At 48.1% G+C, this 12500-nt stretch overlaps 1 protein-coding gene across 1 annotated transcript in view; it reads right to left on the bottom strand.

Moving 5' to 3' along the window:
- Positions 1-11714, bottom strand: part of aos (protein argos) — a 21013-nt gene extending 9299 nt beyond the window's left edge. The window contains exon 1 of the mRNA XM_027377885.2: positions 11319-11714. Within this exon, the coding sequence (XP_027233686.1) occupies positions 11319-11507 (189 nt within the window). The 5' untranslated portion in view covers positions 11508-11714. The remainder of the gene's footprint in view (positions 1-11318) is intronic.
- Positions 11715-12500: the final 786 nt, after the last annotated feature.

The raw sequence follows: 12500 nt of genomic DNA, 5'->3' as shown, positions 1-12500 counted from the left end.
GAAGGGCCTCGCTCCCAAGGAACTGGCTTCTGACTCGATCGCTGGCAAAGCTTTGGAAGGGCCCTGACAACACGTACGTAAGACCTCGTGCTGCACCTGCTAGCCTGGAGTTGCTAGTGTCCTTGGGAGTGTGTGCCCCGTCACCCACCGCCAGCCCGCCCACACCACCCACCCCGACTGCCGCCCATCTCCGACCGCAGAGCTACCCGCCCGTCCCGTCACCTCCCCTTTTCCAGGCGCCAAACCGCTTGCAGTTCCCGCCATACTGGTTGACCAGGTTTATTTTACCGGCCAGACCGGGCGACCTTTCTCACCCGGCAGATCGTGGCCCGTTCCCGTCGTTTACAGCAAGGTATCGCTTAAACAGACCCCTTCCCGCCAAAAAGGACGTGTTTCCGCCAAAATGGCTGTCTTCCTCCATTATGTATACGGACCGACGACGATCGCTGTCGCGCACATCCTCCGAATCGCAGCCGGATCCCCGCGACCCTCCGAGGCGGCGCGAAGGAGGCCCGCGGAACAATCCAGCAGGATTAGTCGCTGATCCTTCGCTGGCGCCCAAAAGGTAATCAATTGAGTCATTCCATGTCTTCGCTCAGAGTCTCTCTCATGGCCAAATATGGCTCGAGCCGACACCTCGTAACTGCTGCCACGAGCTTTTTTCGTTTCTCTTCTCTCTCTCTCTCTCTCTCTCTCTCTCTCTCTCTCTCTCTCTCTCTCTCTCTCTCTCTCTCTCTCTCTCTCTCTCTCTCTCTCTCTCTCTCTCTCTCTCTCTCTCTCTCTCTTTCTCTCTCTCTCTCTCTCTCTCTCTCTCTCTCTCTCTCTTTCACTTACTCACTTTCTCTCTCTCTCTTTCACTCACTCACTTTCTCTCTCTCTCTCTATCTCTCTTACTCTCTCTTTCCCTTTCTCTCTCTTACTCTTACTCTTTCTCTCTCACATACTCTCTGTCTTTCTTACTCTCTCTCTCTCTCTCTTTCTCTCTCTCTCTCTCTCTCTCTCTCTCTCTCTCTCTCTCTCTCTCTCTCTCTCTCTCTCTCTCTTTCTCTCTCTGTTTCTGTGTGTCTCTCTCTCTTTCTCTCTCTCTCTCACTCTCTCTCTCTCTCTCTCTCTCTCTGTCTATCTCTCTCTCTCTCTCAGTTCCTCCCCGCGACATGGAGCAAGCCAAGACGAAGAGCCTCCCCGCGCAGCTCCCGGCGGCTCCCCTCCCGCTCCCTCGTAACACCCACCGACTCACCTGAATGAATGAACGCCACGATGAATGGAATTATTCTGAATGAATCCGCTACGACTAGTTTGGTGACCCCCTACCCCCCACTCCCCCCTTTACCCCCGACCCCGCCTCGCTCTCCTCCCTCCCCTTCTCTCCTACCGTCCTCCTCTCTCTCTCCCCTCCTCCTCCTCCTCCTGCTCTTCGCCTCCTCACCTCGCTTCGCTGTCTCTCTCCAAGAATTTTCTTCACTCTCGATAAAGCAAACGATTTATCTCCAACTTGGACTCACAGGTATCCTAATATGCCTAATATGATTCGATTACCAACGCTATTTATTTCGTAAAGACAAGAGTTGAGTCATCCGAACGGCTAAGGAAAAAAGGAGCACGTGAAGTCAGAGCAAAGTGAATGTTGTATATGTAAGTGTAGAAATTCAGGCAAATTATATCGTAACCTGATCCCGTACACCGCGCAGCCTTCAGCTCATATTTTTTTACAACATATCCAGTGGTTTCATGCCATGCACGAAACCAACTTAAACCCGTAATCAGACTCCAAATGATAGTGGGGAATCTCCTCTCTTGGCGAACTGTGGCAACACGCCTTACCTGAGCGACCTCCCCCACCTCAGCGGTACCCCCCACCCACCCACCTCCCTCCTGTTCCTCTGGGTAAGGATCTCTCCTCTAGTACATAGGTCGTCGTTATACCACTTTTAAAATGCATAGAAGCTTCGACTGACGGTAGCGGGGAGGCTGGGAAGCGAGGCGACGAGATCTACAGTCCGGAGATAGTTTGTTCGTCTCCTTGTACCAAGCTGCAACCCCGGGCGACCCACTCACCCGTGGCTAATGGTTATTCCCCCATTCATTTCTCTCGGGGCTTTTGTTGTTGTTCTTGTTGTTTCTGGTGGTGGTGGGTTTCTGGTGACGCGGCTGCCGACTTTTGTCTCGTTGCTTGTTTACGAAAGAGAGTCGCGGAGGTATCTCATAAGTCCCTCTGGTGAACTTGTTAATGATGGTGATAATATTTTCAAGGCTCTTTACTCCCGGGTTGACGAAGAAAAAGAAGTGTGGAATGTTGGTGGATATGTGAAGGTTACTGTGAACTCCCGAAGTTTTGCTTCAGCGATCATTCACGAGCTTTTTTCTTCTCTTCCTAACAGAAGAGTCTACCGTTTTGTAAAGCATCATTAAAATATAGCTCAGCCAGTCTCCCAAAAACCATCTTCATGTAGCAGCGGCAGCGGACCGAGGCGCAGATACCTTGGATACACTCCGGACCAGAAGCTCTCCCTCCGACTTTCCCCGGCAGCGGCAGAGTGGCGCCCGGACCCACCGTTACTACAAGGATCTCCAGCTCTACCTTGGTTTGAAACACACCCACATACACGTGCATAAACACACACACTAAAACACACACAAACAAACAAACTCACACATACATACACCCGCAGACAAACAAATACACATGCATACACACACATACATACACAGCACATCTCATCCACGAGGCGGAAACTTGTAGAAGCTCCTGCTAGCTGTATTTTAGCAAGGGACTGGCTGTTCGTACTCGGGCGTGGTGGAATTGTGAAGGGCTGGGTAGTTGTGGACGCGGTTCGTGATGTAAAGCGGCGTGTGGGCGTGGGGGGAGCACGATGTGGGTAGTGTAGTGGGCGGGCGTGATAGAGTGAAAGTGAGGTGGCGGCGCCAAACAGTCGTTCATAGTGCCAACAAGCATCGCTAATTTTTCCACGCTGTGACAATATCTAGCTAATGTTTACACGCAAGAATCTCCCTGCCGTCTTTACACGTGGTGTCAAGAGATCAGACAGTTTCTGCGCGGGGACGAACTTCCTTTTTACGACCAGGCGCCCGTAGGCGATACCGAAGGAGCCGCGAGCACTTGACAATACTCACCCGACTCGCAGCGTCCCTCCATTCCTCTTTCCCCTTCATTAGAGCCGAAGGGCGGCACTGGTGCCAACCCGGCAACACTGTCACGAGAAATGTGATAGATGAAGGCTGTAGATTGATAAGGTGGGATTTGCTTTGTTCCTGGCAGTGCGCGGCGAGGTGCGAGTGCCAAGCATGCGTATGTCAGAGGCATGCGGCGGCACTCGATCCATGTGGCACCCTGACGCCAGCCTGCCCGACTTCATACACTTACCCATATACAACACCTTTTGTTTATTTACATTGCTCGCCGTGGCGGGGATGCTTACACGCTACTGGCAATATCGTCTATTGCAAAGGCAAGAGGAAGAGAAGGTATCAGTTTCGCCGAGACAGTAGCCGATGAAATTACATACGTGTGTTTACATCGTATTTTCCACCGGGGTATTAGTGTCCGAAATGTTAATGTGTTTGTCCACTGCAGAGTGTGGCAGTAACAGAGACGCTTTTTGCTCGCTTCGCTGTTGTCTCCACTCACAATCACTTCATTACCGCGATTAAGAAGATTTGTATCAAGTGTCACAGAGGAGATAAATCACTCGCAAAATTGTTGGCAGACTTCAGGCCTACAAGGCGCTCGCGGGATACCTTCTCACAGATACTACGTCAGAGGCATATGACGGCATACCACGCACATGCCTCGTACCCGCTGTCACCATTTCTCCTTTTTTACTGTACGGGATGTCGACGACTGAGACGAGCCTTTAGGAAAAGGAGAGGGAAGATACCGAAGGAAGGGTGCGGATGCAGTGATGAAGGAACTTACAGAAAAAAATGTCCAAAAAATATCCAAAAATGCAAAATTTATGAAAAATATGACTAGTCTACTTTTCATATGTAGCTGCCATTCTACTTTCACACACACACACACATATACATACATGGCGTGACAGATCTATGCCAAGAGAGAACCGTATTTCAGGTACATGACGTAGCTTTGGCGTTTATATCGGTACAGTGAGGAGAGGGTAAACGGAGGAAGGAGGGGAAAGAAGAAAGGAGGGAAGACATAATTTTGATAAGTCAGGAGGACCGCGAGAGAGGAAGTAATTACCGAGAATGAAAGACCGTTAAGACATAGAAAGGCCGTCACGATGAATCAGTGTAAATTGGATAGGAGAAAAAACGCTCAGAGGGAAGATGGAGTATAATAGTATGATATAATCTTTGCTTTTTACAATGTGGGCATTTACACATAAAAACGTGTATATTCATGTATACACACACACACACACACACACACACACACACACACACACACACACACATATATATATATATATATATATATATATATATATATATATATATATATATATATATATATATGTATGTATATATATATATATATATATATATATATATATATATATATATATATACATATATATATATATGTATATATACATGTACATACATACATATATAAAGATAGATTGATAGGTATAGATATATACATATACAAAGATATAGATACATATATTTATATACATACACACACACACACACACACACACACACACACACACACACACATATATATATATATATATATATATATATATATATATATATATATATATATATATATATATATATATACATATATATATACATATATATATACATATATATATATATATATATATATATATATATATATATATATATATATATATATATATATATATATAAAGTAAGCGTGACTCCCGAGGGAATATCAAGACGAATTATTCATGTCGCTCATGGCCTGCTGCCTTCGGACCGCCGGACGGTAGCGCTGGGGTGACCGAGGCCTCCTGCCCGCTGCCCCTCAGCCCCGCCCCACAGCCTGGGGTGACCCGTGCGGCCCTACACCCCTACCCCCTTTCTAGCCCTCCCCCTCCTGCTCCCTCTTCTCATTTCATTTCTTTCCCGCGTCCCCCTTCCTTTCAACCCCTTCATTTCTCCTCCCCTCTCTTCCTCCTCTCCCCATCTTCCGCTATGGCATCCCAGCGCCCCCGCCTCGCCCAACCTCGTATGGCGGCAGCAGAACATGAACGCGAGCTTGAACAAGTACTTCGGGCTGGAACAGTCAATTAGGCCTCACAGAGCCGGCCTCCCCCATGGACGCATACGGCATCCTGGCTACTGCTCGGATGGTGCACTTCTCTTATCCCGATTTTGCTGATTTTAGGATAATGTTCTTGCCGGGATATGATTATCAAGTTTGCGTTTTTTTTTGTTTTTTTTTTGTTTTTTTACAATTTAGAACGTTTTTTTTTTTTTTTTTTTTGAGGGGAGGGTCGCTTTCTTCTTTTCTTTATTCTATTTTTTTCATTCACTCACGCCGTCTCGGGATACATTTAGTTCTAGGCTGGCGGGACGTTGGCGCCACATGCATCCCCTCCCCCTCCCCTCTCTTACCCCTTCCCCTTAGCCTTCCCTTCCTCCTCCCCCACCCCTCCCTCCTCACTCCTCCAACCAGGAACCAGGTGTAAAGACCATGTTATTGCTTATAATATGCTGATGTTTATGAAGATGTCCCTGTCATGTAGGGCGACAAGTGCGTTGATGTCAAGAGTTTATTGGCGGGAAGCTAAAAAGCGCAGGTCCATTCGGATCTCGATTGACTTGTCTTTCGATTCATTAGTGCCTCGACCACGGAAATGATTGCTCGGGCATTACATAAGTAGAAGGGCAGTGGGCAGGGCAGGCTGGCTGGCCCAGGCAGGGTACAGACGACTGGCGGGCCAGTAATGGTAGCGCTGCTGGACGGCTGCTTGACAGTTAATAATAGGTAATGGTGGGAGTTACAGGAGCCTGCGGGTATCAGGTGCCGGTCAGGGGTAGTGTCCGGCCCGGGCTCCTGCCCTACCGGCCGTCATACCCTGGGGCATCATACCCCGGGGCAGCCGAGCGCGTCACCCCTCCACCCCCTTCCTTCACCCCTCCTTCCCTCCCCTACCTCACACTCCTCCAGCTAACACTTGCCACACGATCGCCAGGGGGAAGGTCCGTCACGTTTGGGACAGGTACCAGAGAGGAGCGGACGCGGGAACAAAGGCCGCGAGCTCGGACCGCGAGCGAAACTTTCCGGCGTCTCCGCCCGCGGATCGGCCTAAACCGAGGCGACGCAAGACCGAGTTTTACCATTAACTTTAGCACTTTGTTTAAATTGTAAAGTCCGTCCCCGTGACAGAGCAGGGGACAGTGAGCTAATGCATGAGGGGTGAGCGAGTCTTGTGCGGTCGGGCAGCGGAGAACAGGTGCATCAGGTAAACAAGTGAGAGAAGATTATTTGCCTGTTTTCTAGGGTATCACTTTTCCTTCAACGTCTCAGCGACAATATTAGGTTTCAATATACCTACGAGCCCTTCCACGACACCCGAGCGACGAGGAGGGACGACGAGGGACGACGAGGACGGGGCCGACGAGGCAGGAGCAGGGGGACCGCCGTCGCTGCCAGAGATGACACGAAGCGACGCCGTATAATTCCAAAGCTTTAAGAGACAGCCGCACCGGGGAAACGTGAGCAAATGCAAAGGCAGCAATATTTGGAAATGGCATTCGAGCAAAAGGATCGGACTGAGAAAATAAAAAGGTTTATAATGCTGTGGCTCGGCTTGGTCACGTGACGAGGCGGAGGTATGTATGGGCACAGTGTGCAACTTCGAGGAGCAAAACAGACGCACAATAAGGAGGGGAAAAAACGAGAATAACATTGTTAGGAACACATTAAAAGGTGATTATAACCCATAGAATGTTTAGTGAGTAAAAAAGTTGCGATCACACATGTCTGTTACTTTACGAAGGGCATTAGGCTGATTAGCGTCGAACGAGACACAACTGTGTAGATAAAAAAGAAACACGAACAGAAAATACCAAAGGATGCATACGCCATTTTTTAAACCAAAATGAGCAGCTCTGCATGAGGTCACTCTGGCAGGCCTTCACGCACTGCCGACTCCCAGCAGTATTGCATGACCTCTTGTGCAATTGCCAATTCAACGGCATACCTGTGACTCCACAGACCTTGATGGGTAAGAGTTAGCTGTTTTCCGCCATAAGCTAAATATAGCGGCTTCTGCTCGTCTCTTAGATGGACTACATGAACAGGTTGCTGTTTGAGGTATGCGAAAGTTATTTCGCAAAAATAGTAAATTTTTACGTCGTCCAAAGGTATAATTCCTCTGTAAATTTATTAATCAGTCTTATTCGTAATTTCATGACAAAAAATGTGGTCTCCTCTGATAGGAAACAGTACTATTTAAAAAGTGAAATATTTCCGGAATTATTGCCTTGATGTGTAATGGGACCGACGTTCTTTTGTTCAACGTTCAAACATGACGACCTGACGAACTGCAGAGAGCGGCAGAACCGAAGTGTACCTTCTTCAAGGACAAATCCTCTAGGTCTGTTTACCACACGCGAATATCCCGCCATTTTTTCCGATCCGTGCGTCCCTCCCCAGCGAACTACGGGGAATCGCCATTTTTTTCACCCTTGACAAGCCAAGTGAAACCGAACTCAGTTTTTCCCCATGCACCCAGGCCGCGACCCTTGAGAATCGTACTTTTACTCTCTGCTTGAGAAATCCAAGCTTATTCCTCTTTCCATTGTCCAAAGGAAAAAATAAATATAATTTCCCTCGTCTGGAGAGCGATTACACAAAATGACGCGGGTGCTGAAGTTGCCACTCGAAATGCTGCGAGAAAAATGCCGTTAGACCATTGGGATTTCCTTTTCTCGGGAGGCGACGAGAATAACAGGGAGGAATGTTCTATACAAGAAATAAAAGTTTGTAAAATATGAGCATAATGAGGCTGCTGGGTGATTACTGCCCCGACGACGGCGCTCACTTCCTCTGTACGTTGAGTCGCTGACCACCGCTGCCGCGACCGCCGCCTCTTTGTATATTGCATTTTATCGCGCCGATTCTACGCGTACGTGCAATTCTGCAATCTTCAAGCGTTGGTTGGTTTGCCAAATACATCGTCTCCTGTTGCGTTCAAGGCGAGAAATAGACTTTTCAACCGTTAAAAAAATCCCGCAGAATGTCACGTCTCGTCAACTCTTCCGTGGAGGCTACGTGATCGGCGAGAAGGGCGCGAAAATCAAACCTTCGAATCCAGCGCAAACGGACACGGAATCCTTCATATTAAATCCTTAATCTCCGCGACAACCCGGGGGATTATTGCGAGCGTGAGGAGTTCTTGCCTCGCACGGCCAAATAAAGCCTTTGATTAGACGGCTCTGCTTGGGCGACACACTTCCGGAACATGGGAGCAAAGGAACATTTTTGGCTGTTCTGCGTCTTCTACTCGAGTGAATCACAAGGGAAGGATCGGCTTACGGTATTAGTAGCGGCGAGCTGAAGGTGATACGCAGGGACGCCGTACGCCCTCTCCTCCCCTTCCCCTCCGCCCCGGCCCCTACCTCTTCCCTCCACGAGGCCGCGATCTTTGCATCTTCGTTTGCCTTACTTGCCGATGGACACGCAGAGCAGATAGCGACAGCAGCGAGAGGGACAGCAATTACTCTTTTGATGAAAAAACGCTATAATATAAAAGAAATCTCATTTTTTCCTTTAAACAAAAGAGCTCCTATTGCGGACTTGTATTCCAACTAACAGGTGTTAGAAAAGTCTAGGTTGATACCCGTAAGCTTAAGCTTGCGGTAAGCTGGAGGTTGGCTTAAATCCGGCAACAATGAGGATTATAAGCAGCTTGAAGGGGGTCTTGGCGGAGGCTGCGGCTCTGGCGGTTTAGTATAATAAGGAAGGATCGAGGAGGGGGAAGGCTGGCCATGACGTAGGTCTAACAACGAAGGGACACCGAGGATGGGCGACGGCGGGGGGAGGGGGGGGAGGGGAGGGAGGTGCAAAAGAGAGTGTAGTGGAGGAGAGAAAGAAGGATAAGGGGGAGGGGGGGTGCGGGGAAGAGAATGATGAGGAGAGAGAAAGGGGGAACCGAGAATGGTCTACGGCGTGAATGGAGGGGGGGGGGTAAGGGAAGGTGCAGAAAAGAGGGCGAAGGAGACGAGAGAGAAACGGGGGATAAGGAAAAGTGCAAAACAGAGGGTGAATGAGAAGTGAGCAAAGTGGGATCGGGGTAAGAAAAAATGCAAAATAGAGGATGAAGGAGAAGAGATAAAAAAGTAGGGCATGGAAAAAGTACAAAGGAAAGGGTGAGAGAAAACCGAGAGAAAATGAGAAACCATGAATGGCCGAATAAAGAGAATAAGGAAGAGGTGCTTAGGAAAAAGCAGGAAAGATGAAAGATTACAAAATAGTTCTCGGTGGGATAGCGAGAGAAGAATCATGACAATACAACATAGTAAATGTGCCGATAAAATGAGAACAAAAACTCATCCCCAATGACGAGGTAAAAAACGGAAGACCAGAAAAAACAACAAAAAATAAGAGACAGAATGAACAATAAATAATAAAAAAGGAGAATCTATAAAATCCTTTGTCAAGAGAAAGGCATCGAGGTGATAAAGGATGGGTCCACGACCTCCGCTCTTACGAAGACACACACACACACACACACACACACACACACACACACACAGTTGTCCACACTCCCGTAATCAGAACCAGCCGTACCAAGGAATAATAAATCATAAAAAAGACCATCGTTAAGAGGAGGACTCAATCAGAGACAAAGACGCGGCTGAAAAACAGCGTGTGTGTGTGTGTGTGTGTGTGTGTGTGTGTGTGTGTGTGTGTGTGTGTGTGTGTGTGTGTGTGTGTGTGTGTGTGTGTGTGTGTGTGTGTGTGTTTGCACGGAACGACCAGCGCCCCTAGCACGACCACGTGTACGTTTAACGACTGTTGCACGATTTATTGCAATCTTAACCGTTTAAAGAGGGCATGGGAGAACACGGCAGATGAGGGACCGGGATTATAAAGCGATATTTTTATCTCCGTTTTTACAAGATGACGAGTGATGATGGCAATGTGTTCAAATAACCATTTTTATGATACTTGTAATGACACTTTCGGAAGGTAATGCATTTTGCAAGACTATTTTGGATGTGATGATAACATTCCGTTTGGTGACAGGTCGACATTGTTGGTTATTGTTGAAATCATTGTACAAACTTTATAAAAATTCTGTTAAGGGTATTTTTGCAATTGTCTTTATAATCATTGATATTATTATCATAATTATTATAGTATTCGTATTACATTATAATTGTTCCTGTTATCATTATTTGTATTATCGCTAATGTATTATCAGTACAATGATTATCTTTTAACAAAGTAATCTTGACAAGCATTATTATCGATATCATTATAACCATTTTCTTGTCAACATCATTATCGCCATCACTATCGTTAACCACAATTATCAAAACAATTGTTGGCCTGCTCCATCTACAAAGCCGTCCTCGCACTTCCCAGCATCGCAATCGCAGTCAGCACAGCGGCGGGAACCAGGTCTACCCCGCCCCCCCCCCTCTCCCTTCCTTCCCACTCCCTCCCCATCAACCCCGACCTATTTAGAAACAGAACAGCAAGCTCGCCACTTCGCACATTATGCAACTCAATCAATTCAATCGGGATTAGAACGGTGAAGGGACAAGCGATCGCCCATCTACCCAGCAAACTGAATCAAGAGCCATTGTTGACATCGTATTCTGCAAGTGCAAAGTGCAACAGAGCCCGAGTGCGTGTTGCAGTATGACACGTCCCAAGAAGCAAACCTGAGTGAGGACGGTTTTTCGTGCCCGAGCTGCTACGCCGGCGACGAGCGCCAAAACAAACTGCGTCCCCTTGTTTCTATGACACACTAATTATATAGACCACGATAGACAACTGCAACTTCCGCTTGGGGCCCTGTGATGCAAGCGCCCACGTTGCTGCTTTATTGCGTTTTATAGTCGATACATATAGTTCATACATACGGATGGTATTCACATGATGGACTGGACGGGAAGTGACATTTGTTTTGCAAATATTCGTGATATATATTTTTCCTGTTTCGTCTAGCTTCACAGGCTAAATTACACGAAATGCTTTCCTATTATGACAGATAACCGTATTCTCTCGCATACACTCGCAAGGAAGCCCAGGGGACAGTCTCCGGCAACTAAACAATGGCAATGAAATGGCACTATAATACATGAATAAAGAGATAGAGAAATGTTATCACAGTACTCACCCCTGTCTGGTAGAAGACCTTGTAGGCAGGTACCTGGTCGAACGAGCTGGAGCTGAGGACCTGCTGGTGGTCCTCCTGCTGCCACGGGAGCTCGAGCGCCGGGAGCCTGGAGGTGTGGCCGTGCTCGGGCGCGAGCAGCACCAGCGTCGACACCGTCAGTAACAAGTCACAGGAGAGCTGGGCCAACATCGTGTGCAGGTTTTTCCGCAGGGCGCTGTGGTGGTTATTTGCTCACAGCAGCGTCACACAGTACTCACAGTCACAAGCGGTGGAGTCCGGTACGAAAAGGTAATTAAGCGTGTGGGAGGTAATGAGAGGTAGCGACAGGTAATGAGGGTATGGCAGGTAGCTTGGCAGGCCTGGCGCGCACAACAAGTACTCGCTTCCTCTGCGGTTACTCAGGTACTACTAAGGAGGCCGAGCCGGGTCTCCGCGTCTTATACCCTCGGACGCGGGGTCTCAATGGAAGTGGGCGGGGCTTCCCTCGGGTTTCTCAATGAACGTGAGGCGGACTTTGGGGTCGTGGTCTGCGTCACTCATCTGGCTCCTCCCTCCTCACTCCTTAGTCCTACCTATGTTTCGCTTGTGGCTCTCTCCGGCACTGTATTTCATCACGATCCGTGACATGGCACTGTACGAGTAGTGCGGCGTGCCAGATTACCTCCGCCTTGGACCTTGTGTCGGGATAATAAATCTCCGAGAAAGAGGAATGTGGCATCATGCGGCGGCACTATGACACCTCCCTCTTACACCCACGCACAACAATATTCTGCCCCCTCCCCTCCCCCCCTCCCCCGCCGAAGAAGAAACCCGAATGTAATAGAGCCATCCATCTAGACGAACGCTGGAGATCACAAACTCGTTACACCGAGAAGGGAAAACACTCCCTTATGAATGGACTCATCATGAATAATGAATAAAACCGTCTCGCTGCAATCTTTGTCAGTGAAAACGAGGTGGAGTGAGACGCCCCTTGTTATCAGGAGAGAACAGTGATCAGCTCGGGGACTGGCCGGGGGCCCCGAGGAAGGCGTCCCCAGGTCTCGAAGCCTTTCTTGCACTCTCATTAGCATATCAGACGGAGATGTGACCTTGAGGGTGAATAAATAAAGTAGAGACAATGATAATGAGATGAACTTTTTATGTAAAATTGCTTGTTTTACGCCCACCGCCACGAAGACA

This window comes from Penaeus vannamei, chromosome 31 (genome assembly GCF_042767895.1).
Source record: "Penaeus vannamei isolate JL-2024 chromosome 31, ASM4276789v1, whole genome shotgun sequence".
In the NCBI taxonomy this organism is placed as follows: Eukaryota; Metazoa; Arthropoda; class Malacostraca; order Decapoda; family Penaeidae; genus Penaeus; species Penaeus vannamei.
This window is presented reverse-complemented; position numbering and strand designations above follow the sequence as displayed.